Raw genomic sequence first — 19,500 nt, forward strand, 5'->3', positions numbered from 1 at the left:
TAAACATGATCATAATAACACACTCATTACATCCATTACTTTTAAAAATTAGCAACTTAAAAATATTCACAAAGATTCAAGTTGGTGTTCAAATGTTCTCGACTGCATAGGATTTTTTTTAAAAGTGTTTTAGTTATAGTTGGACACATTATGTTTATTTTGTTTATTTATTTTTATGTGGTGCTGAGGAGCGAACCCAGTACCTCACACCTGAGAGGCAAGTGCTCCATCACTGAGCTACAACCCCAGCACATACATATGATTTTTTAAAGTGGTTCATTAAGAGCCTCCCATGAGCTGAAGAATGATGGAACTCTGATCACTGGAAAAAGTGAGTGGATGGTTTGTGTTGGAAAAGAGAAGTCTGGATAAGATAGAGCAAAAAATATTTTTTTTGAAAGCAAAACTCTTTGTAGTCAAGGAAAAGAAAATGTATATGTTTGATTACATATACAAGTTGTAAACATTGTAAAGTTTTTACATATACAGATGACAGAGCAGAAACAAAAGAGGAAGATACAGGGAAACCAATTTTGGCTCAAAAAAGGAAGTCCTTTGACCATATTTTGCCCTTTCAGCATAAAATCCATCACGCCACACAAACATCTGACCAAAGAATGCCAAGTGGAAATGGGGCCCTTGCTTCTCTCAGTTCATCTCCCTCTACTTGCTTCATTTCCTTCCTTCTGTAGGGTGTATTATTCATCATTATTTTATCATTTCAGATCTCTCAGTCTTTGGGCTTCACTGAGGATGCCTGTGCCCCAACCCTGACATTGGATGAATGAATCCTGTTACTTCGATACTGAACATTGCCAGAAAAAAATATTAAGATATATGTTATAGATATATAGATATATAGATACCTTGAGACTGGAACCATGATACATAGTTTCTAGTGTCCAAACTCAGTTGGGGACAAACCTTTTTGTGGGACCTTGGTGTAATAAAATGCTTTTCAGTGTTTTTTTTTTTTTTCTTTCCTCAGCGCAGCAATGCCCAGCCCTAAGCCCACTGCTCTCATTTAATTAATCATTCAGTAAAGATTGATGGAATACCTGCCATGATTTATGGAAGCACTACTTTGTAAACTGAATGCAAGTGACACAGCCCCTGGACTCATGGAGATTTGTTTTCCATGGTAGTTGTACCAATTTACATTCCCACATGTGCCCAAAGGTCCTAATTTCTCTACATTTTTCCCAAGGCTTATTGTTTTCTTTTGAATAGTTGCCATTCTAATAAGTAGGAGGCGATGTCTCCTTGTGGTTTGTTTTTTTCTTTGTTTTTATGACATGTGGTCTTGCTATGTTTCCCAGGATGAAGTGCAATGACTGTTCACAGGTGCAATCCCACTACTGATAATTAGTAAAGAGACCCCATTGGTGTAGTGTACCACACCCCCAAACTCCTGGGCCCAATCTATCCTCCTGTCTCAGCCTATGGTGTTTTTTTTTTAATTATTTTTAAAAATTGGTAGTTGCAGATGGACAGAATGCTTTTATTTTATTTGTTTATTTTTATGTGGTGCTAAAGATAGAACCCAGTGCTTCATGCATGCCTGGCAAGCGCTCTACCACTGAGCCATAACCCTGACCCCCTCACTATAGTTTTGATTGGCATTTTCTTAATGATTAGTGATGTTGAGCACCTTTTATGTGCTTATTTGGCACATAAATATTTTCTTTGGAGAAATGTCTATTTAAGTCTTTTGCCCATTTTTGAAACGGGTTATTTGTTTTTCTGTTGTTGAGTTTTGGGAGCTCTTTCTATATTCTGGGCATGAATCCCTTATCAGATATATGATTTACAAACATGTTTTCTCATTCTATATGTTGCCTTTTTACTCTGTTGGTGATGTCTTTTGATGCACAAATTTTTAAGTTTTTCTTGAAGTCCAGTTTGCCTATTTTAAAAAAATTTCCTATACCTTTGGCGTCATAGCCAAGAAATCTCTGTCGAACCTAACATTATAAAGTTTTTGCCCTATATTTTATTCTAAGAGTTAGGTGTTTTAGATCTTACATTTAAGTCTTTAATAATTTTGAGCTACTTGAGCATTCATTCTTTTTATGGTTTGGATATGGGTTATCCCCCAAAAGCTCATGTGATAGACACTGCAGGAATGTTCAGAGGTAAAACAGTTATATTATGAGAGCTATAACCTAAGCAGTAGATGAATCCATTTGGTGGATTAATAATTTGAAAGAACTACTTACTGAGTGGCAACTGTAGGCAGGTTGGATGTGGCTAGAGGATGTAGGTCACTGGAGTCATGACTTTGGGTTTTTTATTTTGTCCCTGCACTTTGATTTTTCTCTCTGCTTCCTGGTTGCCATGAGTTAAACTGGCATTCCTTCACCACACCCTTTTTGGCATGATGTTCTACCTCATCTCAGGCCCAGAGCCATAGGCCATAGACTGAACCTCTGAAACCATGAGCCCCAAATAAACTTTTCCTCTTCTAAGTTGTTCTTGTCAGGTAACTTGATCACAGCAACAAAAAGCTAACACATTTTTTTTTCCATGTGGGCATACAGTTTCCTTAGCACCATTTGGTGAAAGAATTGTCTTTTCTTCCTTAAACAGACTTGACACCCTTGTCAAAAATTGATTATAGATGCAGTTTATTTCAGGAATCTATTCCATTATCTAGATGTCTGTGTTTATGACAATACCACATTATTTAGATTACTGTAGCTTTGTGGTAAGTTTTAAAATCTGAAAGTGTGAGTCCTCCAGCCTTTTATTCTTTTTTTCCCTTTTTTTTTTTTGAGAGAGATAGAGAGAGAGAGAGAGAGAGAGAGAGAGAGAGAGAGAGAGAGAGAGAGAGAGAGAGATTTTTAATATTTATTTTTTAGTTTTTGGTGGACACAACATCTTTATTTTATTTTTATGTGGTGCTGAGGATTGAACCCAGCACCCCACGCATGCCACATCCCCAGCCCTGTTATTCATTTTCCATATTGTCTTGCATGAGGCCCTTGATTTGATCACCAGCAGTGAAAAAAAGGGGAGGGTCTGGAGTGTAGCTCATAGTGGATGTTTGCCTAGTATGTGCAAGGATCTGGGTTCAATCTCCAGCAAAACACATTTTTTCTTGACCTTTGTACTTTTTATAGTGCAGAAATAACAAGGGCTGGAGATCATTGTGATGGAAGCTGGAGATATTAATGCATTCCAGTGCCCACCACGTGTCAGGCACTATATTAAGCCCTGGAAATACAATGGGAATAAAGTAATAGCAATTTGCCTTGGACCATACTTTGAGTAGCATTTTTTTTTACAAGGCCCTACATGACCTGGTCCCTGATATCTCTCTAATATTATCTCTTACCCCTCTCCAACTTTAATTATTTTGATACAGCCACACTGGCATTCTTGCTTTTTCCTTTAACTCCCAAAGACCTCAGGGTCTTTGCATTTTGATTTTTTTTTCTTCCTGAATTATATTCCCCATATTATCCTCAAGCTTGGTTTCCAGTTCACCCAGATCTCCGCTCAGATATTCCTTATCTGAGAGGACTTCCCTGAAAATCTTCTGTTAGACAACTCAGGCTATCATGACAAAATGCCCTAGCAACTTAATCAACAGGTATTTGTTTCTCACAGTTCAGGAGACTAGCAATCCAAGATCAAGGGCCAGCATGGTTGGTTTCTGGTGAGGGCTTGCTTCCTGCCTTGGAGATGGTCTCCAGTCCTACCTAACCAGGTACAGTTCCCAGTTCTGGTCATCTGATTTCAGATTTCTGAGCCTTTTAGCAAGCTGCCTATTTTTGCCTGGGATGTCCTTCATGAGGAACTGATAGTCATGTCACAAAATACATATTACATGTTTTATCTTTTTCAAATCCTTTCCTCCCATTGTGGAGATGATTTCTCCATCTTCTAGAATCACAATTAGCTTTTATGTGTCTACCTCCCTTACTGAATTGAGAAAATTCCCTGAGGGCAAATGTGTTATGATTGTTCTGTATTCCAACCTAATATGGGGCCTGAAGTGGAACAGGGGCTCTATAACTATTTCATGAAGTATGATCAGAGCTATTCAAATGTAAAAAAAATGTCTTGGGGTGATTAACTCTTCTATACTAGAAACTTCCCAGCAGGCAGGTAGATGGTCCCTTGGGAACACTCCAGTGAGTTTCCAGCTAATTTAGTTGTATTTTTGCCATTCTTTGAGTCTGGTTTTGCTAACCTCTATAACTCTCCCACCAATGCTAATTTTCTGATTCCTATCTATGAGGCTCTAGACACTGGCCTAAGGCAGACAGGAGCACTGAACTATATGCATCCCCCACCCCTGTTCCTTACCCTCCATCTAGTAGGTATTAGCTTTTTGATATACGTGGCTGCCTCCTTGTAATGAGAAAAGGATTCAAAAGAAGCAGCCCTTCTTGATGGCTGATATCCTAGGTCTCTGAGTTGATTCTGTTTATTGTGAAGGATCTGATATGTTATCTTGTTTGCAAATCAGAGTCAATCTAAATGGGTTATCCACTTAGGTATCAATAAAACAGATCTCTGATTCAGAGATATATTGTACCTTGTATCCATTTCCCCTGCTTAAATTCCCCTTACTCATATACATCTAAAAAGAACAAATTTTAAAAAAAAGGAAAAAGAAATTATCCTTTATTTGGGGAGTGACATAGTGAAGACTACTGTACCTGTGGGGACAAATTAGTTTTACACTATGGGAGAGAACCCCTGAAATGATGAAATTCAAAGTTTATGTAGGACAGGGAGGCACTTTTACCCTTTCCCTGAAGGGGTGGTGAGGGAGGAAGCAGGGAAGCAAATGACTTTTTTTTTTTTTTTTTTTGTACTGGGGATTGAACCCAAGGCACATATCCCCAGCCCTTTCTGTTTTTTATTCTGAGACAAAATCTCACTAAGTTGCTTAGGGCCCTGTTACATTGCTGAGGCTGGCTTTGAACTTGTGATCCTACTGCCTCAGCCTCCTGAGTTGCTGAGATTATAGGCATGTTCTATCCCGCCCAGCTGACTCTGGGTTTTATTACCTTTGATTTTTGGACAGTGTGTGGGAAAGAAAACATTTTGTATCTTCCATGATATGTTTACCATTAAACATCCATTAACCCAAGTTCCAGTAATCTGCTCAGAAAGTCCTGACTATACAAGCATTCATTATTTCTCCCAGAGCCAGGCAATGTTTTGCTGTTCTTTCTGTCCCTGCAGTTCTTGGAAGGGTAGGCAAGGTTTCTAGGGAGTAGGGATGAAGAAAGTTATAGTATGATGGATTCCACATTCACCCCTGAGCCCAGAACATAGCAGACACCCAGTAAAGGTCTGTTGAATTACATCGGTCCATCCTTTAAGATTTAATAAAGGTGAGGCAGAGGGTTGGTTCTGAGGCAGAAGTGCTGATTGACGGGATGGTGCTCCTCCAAGCCAGGGCAATCTAAGTCTATGGATTCTTTTCCTCTGGGCCTTAGGCAAAGCCCCTGGCCCCTTGGAGCAGAGCCAGCGTTCCTGACATCCCCACCGCCAAGGGTGAATGCACACAGGCTGGGAATACTCCAGAGGGGACAATGCTACTGGGATTGGAGGTTCCCGGAATCAGGAAGGGATTTCCGTCCAGTGTTAAGTTACCCACCTTGGGCAATTCGTCTGACCGTGGCTTCCTATTTAGCCTATTGCAGCTGAGATTGAGTACCTCAAGCTCTGCCGGCAGTCCCTTAGGCACTTGCTCCAACCCAGCAAATGACAGATCCAGGGAGTTTAATGCACTAGGCCAGACACACCCAGGATCCTCAGGTTTTGCAGTAGCGAGCATCGAGTTGTGGCTGAGGTCTAGGCGGTGGGGCTGCACACCAGCTGTAGCCAGAGCAGAGCACACCTCATTGGGCGTCTGTATTCCAGCGTTGCGTAGCGCTAGATCCCGGAGGACCGGGAACTTGTGGGGACAGAGGGTCGCCATCAGTCTGCGTTTTCCCAGTCCAGGATTGTCAGACAGGTCTAGGGTGGTGAGGGTCGAGAAAGTGAGGACTTTGTCGCAGGAAAAATCAAGCGGGTGTGTTTGGGCAATATTCAGTACCTTGAGACCCGGCTTGAGCCAGTGCTGCAGTTCCGGGAGCCAGGCACCTCCTGTAGTCCAGGACACATTGCGAAGGCGCAAGACGGAAAGCCCTGGCCCTTGGATTCCTACAGGCTGCGGCATGGTGCCTGTTACCTCTAGATCCTCTAGAGTTAGTTCCTTGAGGCGGGAATACCCTAGCACACGCAGGGTGCCGAATAGCAGTAGAGCAGGAACCCGTGCAGCTCCAATCGTGAGCCTCCGCAAACGTAGAGCCTTGACCACGTCCATGTACTGCCGTGGGTCTGCGTCGATGTCGACACGCTCTAGAAATTGTTCCAGGCTGCGGCCGCCGCCACGGATCTCCACATCAACCGCACTTACACACAGAAAGGCACTGGACCAGTCGGGTTGCGGTTCCGAAAAGTTGCAGGCACAGTGGATGTCGTCCTCGTCCAACTCGCAGGGATCCGGAGTGGTTGCAGAGATATCCAGCACCGGCAGCAGCAAAAGCAACAACCAGCGCACGCTCTCCTGGAGAGACAGCAAAAGTCAGGGAGGTCCCAGTTAGTCCCCAGGGATGCCCAGCTCAGGTGCCCCCAGCGCTCGACCCCAAGACTGTAAACTCACCATGGTTATTAAATCCTGAAAGCCTCTATGGCCTGAGTGGGCTCTGGAAATGGCTTTGGTGGCACTCTCGGGCTTCCAGTCCCATGGGCTTATCTATTCTGTTTGCCCCAAGAGTTTGGGCAATCCTGTGATGTCACTCCGTTTCCTCCTCTGTGAACCCTGGTCACTTCACCACATCTGTTCCTGCCAATAGCCCTACGCACTTCCCTTCTAGGAAATATTCCAAGTGAAGGTTGATGCAGGGAGAGGGGCTGAACCAGGAAGAAGGCATTTAGACACCCGGTGCCAAGCAATGAAGAATGACTCAGGCGCCCCAGGCTTGTCTGGCAGGAATGGGGAACGGATGATCCCCTGTGCCTTAAGTCTTAAGCCAGCACCTTTGCTTCCTGGTATACATTCCAGGGACTCAGTCAAATTGGTTTTCCTTACTTTTCTCTAGTCTTGGTTAATATTATCTTCTGGCCACCCAAATCCAAATCCTTGATTTTCCTCAGATATTGTTAGACCAGAGTGCAAAGAAAAGACCACTGACTTAAATTAAAATCAAATTAAAAGCAAGCTTATTATTTCGACCAGCCGGACTGCCTCTCCCCCAAAAAACATGGGAATAAGACAGCCCTGCAGCTTTCTTGGAACCCAGCTTTTAGAAAGGTACACAAAGGGGAAGGTTATAGATAACAAAACTCTGACGAGCATAACATAAATGCTAGTTTATGTTTTTGCTGGCCCAACATCAGAATTTATGAAGGTCATTAGAGCCTCAGAGAGGGTCATTTTCTGGCCAGGGAAGGCCAAGATTTATGAGGCCTCACTAAAATTTCAGAGAGGGCTGCTATCTGGTCAGGGAAAGCCAGGCATGGGTGAGTTCAAGGCATGAGCAGACATTCCAAACAAGTTCAGAATTTGCAGTAATTTATAGTAAAGCCGAAATTAGCTTTTATGTCTTTGTGGCGAGATGGCTTCCAATTTTAAGAGGGAATCAGAGTGGGTTTATCAATATTTAATTGGATGTTTTGTGGAAGAGATTGTGAACTTCTTCTGTTGTCTTAAGAGGGTACAACTAGGTCTGGGGTTGTGGCTCAGTGGTAGAGCACTTGCCTCACATGTGTGAGGCACTGGGTTCGATTCTCAGCACTATAAATAAATGAGTAAAATAAAGGTCCATCAACAACTAAAAAATATTTTAAAAAGAGGGTACAACTAGCTTTGAGAAAAGGATGTTGGTCTGAAGAAAAACTCTTCTTCCTCCCTCTTTATTTATTCCTTTATTTAATAACTTTATTAAAAGTAGAGGTATCTGGAGGCTGGGGTTGTAGCTCAGCAGTAGAGTGCTTACCAAGCATGCGTGAAGCACTGGGTTCGATCCTCTGCACACATAAAAATAAATAAGTGAAATAAGGGTATTATTTCTATCTACCAAAAAAAAAAAAAAGTAAAGGGGTATAGGCCAGGTGCAAGGTGCCTCTGGAATTTACTGAGACCCTCAGCAAATTAGCAAAACCCTGTCTCAAAATAAAAAGGGTTGGGGATGTAGCTCAGTGTGGTAAAGGGTCCAGGGCTGAATCCCCACCCAGTATCTAAAATAAAACAAAATACAAACAAACAAAACACCCAAAAACCAAAAACAAATGAACAGGGCTGGGGATATAGCTCAGTTGGTAGAGTGCTTGCCCGGCATGCACAAGGCCCTGGGTTCAATGCCCAGCACCACAAAAACAAAAACAAAAAACAGGTGTTTAACAGACACATATTGACCTAGTTGCTCTATCATTTATTCACAGTACTCGTTTCCTCTCCTGAAATTGGAAAACAAGATATTTTAAATGTAAATTTCCTGTAGGGTTCTCAAGGTGCTCTCACTTTTTCTCTCATCTTAACCAAGAAATACCAAGTGCTTTGATGGCTCTGATCAGCTGCATGCTTTCCCCTGAAGGCTTGAACCCAAGCCAGGGCCTTCAGCATTCCCAGGTACAAGTAAAGCTATTTAGGTTGTTGCCCAAAACACTGAAAGAAACTAGCCCAGAATCTAAGCCAAATTCCTTAACCTCACATATAAACTCCATACTCTGATTTCCTTGTTATGAACATATATAGGTAGAACATCTTTCTCTTGCAGTTTGTAATTAGGTTAGAAAACTGCTGCCCACTCAGTAGTTACCTTCCTCTAATAAATGCCTTGGATTGATCACCCTGGCACCTAGTGCTTTCAATAAAACCAACCTAATTTGTAAAGATTTGGGGTACTCCCTTGTGGAAATCCCACTGCATTTGGAGGGCAACTTCAGCCTCTCATTCAGCCAAGAAGAAATATTTCCCATTTGTAACTTGCTATTCCCTGCCCTCCTTCCAGGGCAATTCTTGTGCCTAGAAGGAAGGGCTGGAAGTATGTTGAATGAGGATCAATTAGTAAATCACCCGTTTTGCCAAGGAGGTGGGGGGACCCAGAAACAAAAAAACAAGAGTCCCAGATGGCGGTAAGGTCTAAGCATTTATGACAGCACTCACACATTCATATTTCTAGACTTCTAGGGAAATAGCTACTTGAAAATCTTTTTTTTTTTTTTGGTACCAAGGATTGAACCCAGGGGCTCACTAAGTTGCTGAGACTGGCTTTGAATTGTGATCTTCCTGCCTCAGGCTCCTGAGTCACTGGGATTACAGGCATGCACTATCCCATCTGACTCTCACACTTGATCTATCTATAGATAACATATATAGATAGATAGAGATATATTTACCTTTATATGGTACTGAGGATCGAACCCAGTGCTTCACATGTGCGAGGCAAGCGCTCTACCGCTGAGGTATAACCCCAGCCCCTCACACTTGATTTTTAATTGAGGAGTAGTTGTACATCTGTCCCCAACCCAAACAAGGAAGCTTCAGACCACATTGCCTCCTGCGTATCCTGTTGGCATACTCTGATTGCCTGAGCCATGACCCAAGGCTAGGTTAGATCACTGAGACATCCTCCAGGACCAAGCAGTGAGTACAGCTCCTCATTAAATACAATGACAGCGAAGTCGGCAACTAGTATTAGAATCCTAGCTCTCTCTCTGGCAAGATTTGGCTAACCAGCCCTCCTTTGGAATTCCGGCCCGGCCCTACCCCTCCTCTCCACTTCGCCCCGCCCTCACTTCGTCCCTCCACCCCCGCTCTGCGCTGCGGCTGCGCAGTTGGTGCCATTTTTCTCCGGACGGACGGGTGTAGCTGTTTTGAGATTAGTGAGCTCCTTGTGGATATCCCCCAGCTCTACCATGTGGACCCGACAGCCCCGCCGCCCCGGGTTGATGGCCTGCGGGGTGGAAGAGCTACGGCGCCGCCGGCGGGAGCGGGAGGCAGGTGTGGGCGGGCGAGGCAGCACTGGTGTGAGGGTGGCGCTTGGAGATGCGGGGAGGCGATCCTCTGCTCCGACCCGCGGGTCTGGGTCCACGTTGCCTCTCACCCACTGAGCCGATTCTGTTCCCAGCACTGCGGAAGGCGCGGAGGGAGCAGCAACTGGTCAGCAAGAGACTGCTGAGAGAGGACGACCCGGAGGAAGCCGGAGGGGAATCTTCGGCCACGGTTCTGGGAGAAGCCGAGGTGAGCGGGCCAGGCAGGACTGGGTTCGCGCTATAGTCCATTGCTGCTGACACCAAGTCTGCCTCCTACCTGAACGCGATCCACTCTACGTCTCCATCTAGTGGGTCGAACCAGCAATAGGGGCATCATCCTCCACAATAAATTGTCCCTTCTCTCTAAATCATCCCATTGTCAAGTCCTGACCGTTTTTTACCTCTTAACAATTTTTTTACATACTTCGCCATCGTATTTGTCACCACCATCTCTGGATATTACAGCAGCCTCCTAAAAACTTCTACATTTGCCACTCGCAGTAGGTCTTTTAAAAACACAGAGACCAAAATCCTTCCTGTGACCTGCAAAGCCCATCATGGTCTCACTTCTGCCTATCTCCAACCTGTGTCAGCTTACTCATCTCAACCACTGCCCCCTTTTCGTTTCCTGGAATAATATACCAATTTCTTTCCTGTTTCAAGGACTTTGTATCTGTAATATCTAAAATGGATCTCTTTTGGCATTGGTATTTTGGCAACCTGTTTGTTTTTTGCAGAATATTAATCGTATTATCTAATTTGCTTGTTTATTGACTCTCCAACTAGACTCTAAATTCAAAAAATCCTCCTATCTTATTTGCCATCATTGAAAACCCAGATGCCAGACAAGTGCGATTGCATGCCTGTAATCCCAGTGATTTAGGAGGCTGAGGTAGGAGGATCATAAATTCAAGGCAAGCCTTGGCAACTTAGACCTTTTCTCAAAAATAAATAATAAGGGCTGGGGATGTAGTTTAGTAGTAGAGTGGCTCTAGCTTCAATCCCTGGTACTGGAGGGAAGAAAAAGAAAAAAAATCAAATGGTTGCACAGTATATGAAATACAGCAAATGTTCAGTATTTTATTGAATGAATAAATGAAATTACATTCAGCAAGCACGGGGGTATGCTTGTATTTGTATTGTGCATGCTTTCATATAATAGTTTACCAATCACTTAACACCTTTCCTATACTGCTTATTCATTGTGTGCTTACTTTATGCCAGGACAATGTGGCGGGCACTGAGGTACACAAAGATGAAAAGTTATTTTCTTTGGAGGGCTTACAGACCAATGAAGGAGACAGTTGTGATATGATACCACCTATCATAATGGAAGGAAACATGACGCTCAAGAGAAACCCTTTTTTTTTTTTTTTTTTGGTGGTGCTGGGGTTTGAACCCAGGGCCTTGTGCATGTGAGACAAGTATTCTACCAACTGAACCATATCTCCAGCCCTATTTTGTATTTTACTTAAAGACAGAGTTTCACTGAGTTGCTTAGCCACTCACTGTTGCTGAGGCTGGCTTTGAACTTGCAATTCTCCTATCTCAGCTTCCAGAGCCATTGGAATTATAGGCATGTGCCACTGTGCTTGGCAAGAGAAACTCTTTAGTCTGTTGAAGGAAGACTAGAGGGACTGGTCATGCAAAAGCTTGGAAGCATTAAAACAAATCACATCATGCCAGGTATTGCTGGAGTGTAGGTTACATGGGGAGAATAGCTGAAGGAGTAGGTTTTGCCAGGCTGAGGAGTTTAAATGTTATTTTTGAAATAACCTTTTAAAAAGGCAGAGTAGATACTGTCATTCTCGTTTTCATGTGAGGAAACTGGGATTCAGGTCCCTTATAGGGTATGTTGTAGGGTGGGTATTCATACTCGCTCTTGATTCCCAACCTGTGTGCTCCCTTGCAAGATTTAGCTATATTAGTATTCATGACAAGTTTTAGGGATGGTGGTGTGATATTGAAGCCCTCCCAGGTGAATTGGATAGAGAGGATCTCAGAACTTGCTTCTTGGCTGTTGTGTGTTCTGTCTTTGTTCTGGGCTTCAGGTCCAGGAGTTCTTGCGGCTAGCCCAGCGGGGTACAGAGGAAAAGGAGAGAGAGAAGGCTCTGGTCAATCTTCGTCGAGGCTTGCAGCACCCTGAGACACAGCAAATTTTCATCAGGTCTGTGTGGATGATATGGGTCAGCTGGGGCTCTGAGGGGACAGTGTAAAGGGAATGGAGCACATGACTAACAGGTCTCTGGTGTTCATTCATGTAGGCTCGAGGGCAGCATGCGGACCTTGGTTGGGCTCCTGACCAGCAACAGAGCCCTGTTGCAGCTTGAGGCAGCTCGGTGCCTGCATGAGCTTTCTCATTCTGAGCAGTCTGTGGTGGCTGAGGCCTGCCTGCCAGCTACTTCCTACCTCCTCACCTACCTTTCTGGTCACAGCTCAGATTTCATAGTAAGCCCTGTACCCTCCTACCTTGCTCTGAGCTTAGAATTTAAAATTGTGATTTTGGGGCTGGGCATGGTGGCACATACTTGTAATCCCAGCAACTCAGGAGAATTGCAGGTTCAAGGCCAGCCTTATCAACATAGTAAGGTCCTAAGCAACTTAGTGAGACCCTGTCTCAAAATAGAAGATAAAAAGGGGTCTGGGGATGTGGCTTAGTGGTTCAGTGTGGCAAGTTCAATCCCTGGTTCCAAAACCAAACAAATTGGTTCCAATTCAAGCTATATGTAGGGGTAAGGAAAACAAACAAACAAACCCCCCCCTGCTTCCCCTGATGCTATAGCAATGTGTATACCCATCATTTAGCTACCCTCTTATAAGCTTCAAGGACCAGACTGTTCCATCTTTCTTATCCCATCTCTGTTGTGGCATGAGATGAATGCAGCCCTTGTTTTTGTTTCCTGCTCTCAGGAGCTCTGTTTGTATACACTGGGGAATCTGATCGTGGAGAGTGAGGTTGTGAGACAGCAGCTCCTGCCACAGGGCATTGTTTCAGCCTTGGTTGCCTGCATCCAGGTGAGTGCCTATTTTTTCTTCCCTGGGCAAACCTATCACTCCTCTTTGCATGCTCCACTGGCTTTGATTGGGTAGCTCTAGTCTCTGCTCTGTCAAGGGGCTGAGTCTTAGGAGACCTTATGACCCAGCTTCCAGAGACAGATTTTACGTCTACTTCTAGTCCCCTCATGTGGCTGTGCTGGAAGCCCTTGGATATGCCTTGTCCCAGCTTCTGCAGGCTAAGGAAGCTCCAGAGAAGATCATTCCGTAAGTAAAATTATTTCTCCACATGTGCAGCCAAGGTTGATGTTCTTGGTAGTATAGCCCATGGATACCTGATCAGATCTGATTTCCAAAGCTATTGAACGTTTTAACTCTGTATGTCTGACTAGGAAGAGCCTTGGGTTTGGACACTTTGCCTTTTGCTAAAAGGATTTGGGAGGAACCATTGGCATCTTAATGGTTCCTACTCACAGCTCTTCTGTTGGCAGCTCTATCCTGGACTCCCTCCTCCCCCAGCACATGCTGCGATTGATGCAACCTGGCCCCAAACTGAACCCTGGGGTTGCTGTGGAGTTTGCCTGGTGCCTTCACTACATCATCTGTAGGTAACATAGGCCAATTGGGAAAATTGCAGAACTCCAGGGAAAGGGTTTCCTTCTATGACACTTAGGCCTTTGAATTTTAGGTTTTTGGAATTGCTGTAGTGAGTTTTTATCCTTTTTGGGGTCCTCTCTTTGGCCCAGGAGACCCACAGACCTAGGCTGTTTCCCAGCTTAAAGGTGGGATTACCTGGATAGTGACTGTTTGTTTTTTGTTGCACAGTCAGGTCAATAATGCTCTGCTCATCACCCATGGGGCTCTGTCTACTCTGGGGCTACTGCTGTTGGACTTGGCGGGGGCTGTTCAGAGAACCGAGGAGGCAGGACTAGAACTGGTAAGTTAAAAGGACAGGTAGTGGGCTGGGGCTCAGTGGTAGAGCACTTGCCTAGCATGTGCAAGGCCCTATGTTATATCCCCAGCACTACAAACAAACAACAAAAAACAGAACAGCCTGGTAGACATCTTTTCTAGATGGGTAGATATTCTTCTCTTCTGGTGTTCAGATAATCCCTTCTTTCTCACATCTAACCCTCATCTTGTCTTTGCAGCTCGCATGCCCTGTGCTCCGGTGTCTAAGCAACCTGCTGACAGATGTGGCAGTAGAGGCTGTGGGAGGGCAAATGCAACTCAAAGATGAACGTATCCTGGCAGCCTTATTTATCCTCTTCCAGTTCTTCCTTCAGAAACAGCCCAGCCTGCTTCCAGAGGGCCTCTGGCTACTCAATAATCTCACTGGTATGCACCACAATCTTCCCAGACCTGGAACTTCATTTTTTGTGGTATTGGAGATAGAACTCAGGGCCTTGCACATGCTAGACAAGCACTTTACTGTTAAGCTACATCCCCAGTCCTTATTTTATATTTAAGATTTATTCAATTTTTAAAATTTATTTTATTTTAAAATTTTACTTTTCATTTATTCTACCATCACCAAAATGTTTATTAAAACCAACGCACAGCTGGACATGGTGGTGCATACCTGTAATCCCAGTGGCTCTGGAGCTGAGTCAGGAGGATCACAGGTTCAAAGCCAGCCTTAGCAAAAATGAGGCGCTAAGCAACCCAGCGAGACCCTGTCTCTAAATAAAATACAAAATAGGGCTGGGGATGTGGCTCAGTGGTTGAGTGCCCCCTAGTTCAATCCCTAGTACAAAAAAAAAAAAAAAAAAAAGAAAGAAAGAAACCCCACTAAGGAGGATTGAAAGTTCAAATCCAGCTTCAGCAACTTAGACCCTGTCTCACAATAAAAAAGGCTGGGGATGTGGCTCAGTGGCTAAGCACCCCTGGGTTTAATCCCTGGTACCAAAAAACAAACAACCAAAGCAGGAGAGAACAGAGCTGTTAGGAAATAAATGCTGACTACAGGATGGGGCAGAGCATTTCTAATACCATAACAGGGGCCCTGCATTCTGGGCTGGGAGATGCCCTTCACTTATCCCTCCTGCCAACCATTAGTGAAGATCTGCACTTAACCTCTCCCACTTTATACTTATCTTTTGGCAGGCAGGTGGCCCTGAAATGACTTCCTGGAGAGGAACCCTTTATCTACTATGGCTGTCAGGCACTTTTCCTTTCCAGTTGCCCCAGTTCCTTCTTGGTGGGTTGAAAGAATAGTTCAGGGATCCCTGTTCTTGCTCGTGGGTATAGGGAAGTGAGGTATCAGCCTTATACTCCTCCTGCCCTTGGCTTATTCCCCAGGCTTACCAAAGAGGCCTCAGTAAGTAAATAAGGTTCCACTAAGGCTTCAGTCAGAAACATTTTTAAGACACAAGCACTCTTATTGTCCTTCAAACCCAGCCAGGCCTCTGCCTGACCTAGTCACTACACAGGATTCTGGGGGTAAGTGATCACACTGGGTCTCATGAGCAAGGAGACTGGAAGTGCAGTTAAAACCCTCTGCCATGGGCACACATGGACTCAAACACACATGGGGACAGAATGGGTATATCTGCAGTACACACAGATGTGCTCACATTAATTCCCTATTATGCGTTCCCGTGCTTAAACACCATACTCACTCCAAGTACACATCTATGAGGTGTTGGATGTACATACATACACATCACAAATATGGAATCCTTTTCCTGACTCAATCCCCTGGTGATAGCCAGACCCCAGAGCCAGAAGCTACTGTACTATAGGATATAGAGGTATAAATTAAACTTCCAGTCAGGCTAGGAGAAGGGGACTCCAAGGATGATGATAGGGTAGGGATCTCTATGAGTCTCTGGCTTCCCTAAGCCTTTTCAGAAATCCAGGAGCTCAGGTCCCCAAAATCATAGTTAGGTCTCTGAAATCCTTGCCTTCCTAGGGAGATGAGAATGGTAATTAAGGGCCTTGTGAAGAGGGGCAAAGGCTCTTGAACTCAGGAAGTCAAGTTCCTGCATATGCTCCAGGACTGAGATGGCATCAGGGGCAGGTATTCCTTATCCACAGGGCCCTATAGACCATTGGTCTGGAGCAGCACTTCTTGCTCCAGACTGAGAAGGGCCTGGACTTTAGCTTGGGCTATGAGGAAGTATTACCTATGTCTAAAGTGGATAGGATTTGGGGGACAGTGGTTCGGGCCCAAATTTAAGGTACTTCATACTGACTTTTTCCTTTACAGCAAGCAGTCCTACTTTGTGTACCTCCTTGCTTTCCTTGGATCTGATTGAGCCCCTCTTGCAGCTGTTGCCACTATCTAATGTGGTTAGTGTACTGGTATGTATTTGGGTCACGAGTCTAGGACCTCCTTGTCAAAGTGTAAACAAAAACAGTCCTGAACCCTCAGAACGGTTAGCTGAGAGCTGGCAGGTGGTGTGGTATAATTTCAGAGGTAGACCAGTTTAGGCGAGTTCCTAAATTGGATTAGTGCACTTTCCTACCTTAAGCTTCAGTCTCACTTAAAATGAGGATTACAATACATGTATATGAAAGAACAGGCACAGTGTCTAGGTGTGTGGTCAGCACTACATGTATTCTCTCTAAAATCTTTGGTTTTCATCTTTTTGGGGACTGTATACATGTCTCTCCACAGGTACTCACAGTTCTTTGCAATGTTGCAGAGAAGGGTCCAGCTTACTGCCGGCAGCTGTGGCCAGGACCCCTGCTTCCCTGCTTGCTGAACACATTGGCCCTCTCTGATACTGAAGTAGTAGGCCAGAGTTTGGAGCTGCTACAGCTGCTATTCCTGTATCGGCCAGAGGTAGATTTCTGGCCCCTGGCCCTGCTATTCTCCCCAGCTCAGACACCTCTGGTCTCACCATACTTCCTTTTACCTTGTAGTCCTAACTATGGTTGCTTCTCTGGACTAGACTGGGCTAGCCTAGCCTAATGTGGGCTGCAGGTTAGAACTCATCCATCTTGTTGGCAGTACACCCTCTTCCATGAAGTGGAACCCATGAGGTTGTGGGAATTGAGTTTTAGGGCATGGGGACTCAAGTATTTAATCATTATTTTTTTTTCTCTGCCCTCAGGCTGTCCAGGCCTTCCTGCAGCAATCAGGGCTGCAGGCTCTGGAAAGGCATCAGGAGGAGGTCCAGCTTCAGGATCGGGTGCATGCCCTCCAGCAGATAGCTCTTCGTGGCTGACCTGGCTTCTCAATGTCACACATTATCCTGCCTCCCAAGCTTCTTTTAGGGGTAAACAGTGGCGTCTTTGGGATATTAGAACCATCATGAGGTCTCATGCTCTTTGCTCCTGCATCTAAGCCAACACCTTTGGAGCCCAGTTGCTCCGATTTTTACCCAGCATGGCCCAGAGGGGACTCTCTGGCTCGTTTATTCTGGAGGCCCTGGATCACCCCTCCCCATCCCCTACGGTCCCCCCTTTGGGATGGGGTCTTACTGTGTTGCCCACACTGGTTTCATACTCCCAAGTGCTCCTCTTGCCTCACCCAAGTAGTTGGATGACAGGTGTCTGCCACTGCACCTGGCTCAGCTGGTGGCTTTTGATAAGAATAAAGCTTTATTTTTGTATTAAACTACCTTGTCTCAGTGATTGTACAATAAGGGGTATAGGGTAAAATAAAGAGCATTCTGAGGCAGCATTTTACAGCACAAGCTTTATAAGGAACAGAGGAACACATTTTTCCATATTGTATTCAGTCCAACAGAGCTCAGATTCTGGGGCTCTTGCTCATACACTTCTGTGGAGACTTCAGGCTTTGCCACTTAGCACATTCTCCAGGGTTCTGGTTACCTGATCAGCATTGAAGTTGTTCAAAGAGACATTCTTCTCTTGCCCAAATGCTGAGGGGAAGAGAGAAAAAGGTGGAGAGGTAATTACCATGTACTGTGCAGAGTGGGACTACCAAATTGTATGTATAGAATTAATCCAGTGAACTTCTGGCATAATATATGGCACAATGCACTTAAGTTACTTATGTTTGTCTCCCCCTTTAGTCCATTGCTTTAGCAAGATATAATTAACAGCTGTGATTAAAATGCCACTGTTTGGTAATATAAATATTTACTGCATGCTTATTGTGTGTCAGACAACATGGTAAGAAATTTTTGGACTGTAATAAATTGGAATAAGTAGTATGACTAAAAGGGACTGAGGCAATGTTACATAACTGGTCAGGGAATGCACTTTTGAGGGGGGTAATATATATTCAGACCTGCAATAACAACAACCTGGATAGTAACAAAAAAGCCATGGAAATCCAGGAGAGGTGCATTCTAGAAAAAGGGTGTGTGTTGGGGGGAATACAAAGGCTCAGCCCTGTTATATATTAGCTGGATAACTTTAGGTATATTCTATAAAGTTTTGATTCAGTCTTCTAATTTCTACAATGAGAAAAGAATCAACACCCTCAAATGGAAGATTAAATGAGTTAAGCAGGTAAGAACTCAGGACAGCCTCTAAAACTAAGTGCTCCACGTTACTGAGATTTTACACCCTATTGCACTGGCCACAAGTAATTGGGAAGAACCTACGCTGAGGCGAACTAACTAGCAATTGTTTTTTTTGGGGGGGTGGGGCGGGTACCAGGGATTGAATTTAGGGGTACTCGACCACTGAGTCACATCCCCAGCCCTACTTTGTATTTTATTTAGAGACAGGGTCTCACTGAGTTGCTTAGCCCCTCGTCATTGTTGAGGCTAGCCTCCAGAGCCGCTGGGATTACAGGCGCGTCTTCAAATCAAGCCCATTCTATAAAACTCCCGGTTCCTAGGCGGGGCCGGCTACCCCCATAGACATGCTGCCCGAAATACAATGCGTTATATAACCCCACAAATGTTAATTTCTTCATTGGCAACAGCAGCCTCAAGTTGGAATTCTACCCTCTCCACATGTTTTTGTGTGACCTTGGACAGCCCCTCTTGTCGAACCCGTTCCTCCACACGGGTCCCATATTCCCAGCGACCGTACTCACCGTAGCGGGCCCAGAGCTTGGGCTGCACATCAGAGCATTCCCGGATTAGAATGGGCAGATCGGGGTTCGCCTTCTTCAGTTCCACATAGCGTTTCTCGATGAAGTCCCTATGGGGCCGGAGAGAGCGCCGCGCGTGCTGTGGGCACGGGCTTCCCCAAACACCCGGGAGGTCGAGGTCGTGACCCCGGCGTCCCGGAGCCCTCCCGCCTCGCCACGCTGCGCCTCACCTGACGCCCTGGCTGCCGGGCGAGCGCTGGCATAAGTGGATGCGAATCTCACGCAGGCCCAACTTTGCCCCCGCTGCTCGACCGGCTGCGGCTGCTGCCATCTTAACTAGTACTCAAGCTCCCAGTCTCAGGCCTTCCAGCCAAGTTCTCCAGTCGGACCAACAGCGGACACACAGCCTACGCCATTGATTGGATGACGCGAGGAGGCGGGGTAAGCTTTAGCCAGTGCCAAAAAAGCCTTGTAGAGTGCACTCTGAGAGCAGGCGGCGA

At 44.9% G+C, this 19,500-nt stretch overlaps 3 protein-coding genes across 7 annotated transcripts; 1 reads left to right on the forward strand and 2 right to left on the reverse strand.

Moving 5' to 3' along the window:
- Positions 1–2,836: 2,836 nt before the first annotated feature.
- On the reverse strand, positions 2,837–6,932 carry Cd14 (CD14 molecule). The gene is made up of 2 exons (XM_005327301.5): positions 6,671–6,932; positions 2,837–6,574 (listed from the first exon to the last, which is right to left on the reverse strand). Exons 1-2 carry the CDS (start codon positions 6,671–6,673, stop codon positions 5,456–5,458), a joined length of 1,122 nt encoding a protein of 373 aa, XP_005327358.2. The 5' UTR covers positions 6,674–6,932; the 3' UTR covers positions 2,837–5,455.
- Positions 6,933–9,825: 2,893 nt separating this feature from the next.
- On the forward strand, positions 9,826–17,605 carry Tmco6 (transmembrane and coiled-coil domains 6). Of its 5 annotated transcripts, none has more exons than XR_005727834.2 (12): positions 9,827–10,012; positions 10,140–10,252; positions 12,096–12,211; positions 12,309–12,492; positions 12,955–13,059; positions 13,220–13,305; positions 13,530–13,646; positions 13,864–13,975; positions 14,190–14,376; positions 16,250–16,344; positions 16,689–16,828; positions 17,100–17,605. XR_005727834.2 is itself a non-coding variant. In XM_005327302.5 (12 exons), the coding sequence occupies exons 1-12, from the start codon at positions 9,928–9,930 to the stop codon at positions 17,211–17,213; spliced, it is 1,482 nt and encodes a 493-aa protein (XP_005327359.2). In that variant the 5' UTR covers positions 9,827–9,927; the 3' UTR covers positions 17,214–17,605. The 5 variants fall into 5 exon arrangements, 4 of the variants coding, with proteins under 4 accessions (XP_077902558.1, XP_005327359.2, XP_040128002.2 ...); XM_005327302.5 differs by having other exon boundaries at positions 16,661–16,828; XM_040272068.2 differs by lacking the exon at positions 16,689–16,828.
- Positions 17,606–17,671: 66 nt separating this feature from the next.
- On the reverse strand, positions 17,672–19,475 carry Ndufa2 (NADH:ubiquinone oxidoreductase subunit A2). Its single transcript, XM_005327303.5, has 3 exons — positions 19,231–19,475; positions 19,004–19,110; positions 17,672–17,873 (listed from the first exon to the last, which is right to left on the reverse strand). The coding sequence occupies exons 1-3, from the start codon at positions 19,329–19,331 to the stop codon at positions 17,782–17,784; spliced, it is 300 nt and encodes a 99-aa protein (XP_005327360.2). The 5' UTR covers positions 19,332–19,475; the 3' UTR covers positions 17,672–17,781.
- Positions 19,476–19,500: the final 25 nt, after the last annotated feature.

The sequence above is a fragment of the Ictidomys tridecemlineatus genome, chromosome 1 (genome assembly GCF_052094955.1).
Source record: "Ictidomys tridecemlineatus isolate mIctTri1 chromosome 1, mIctTri1.hap1, whole genome shotgun sequence".
Classification (NCBI taxonomy): Eukaryota; Metazoa; Chordata; class Mammalia; order Rodentia; family Sciuridae; genus Ictidomys; species Ictidomys tridecemlineatus.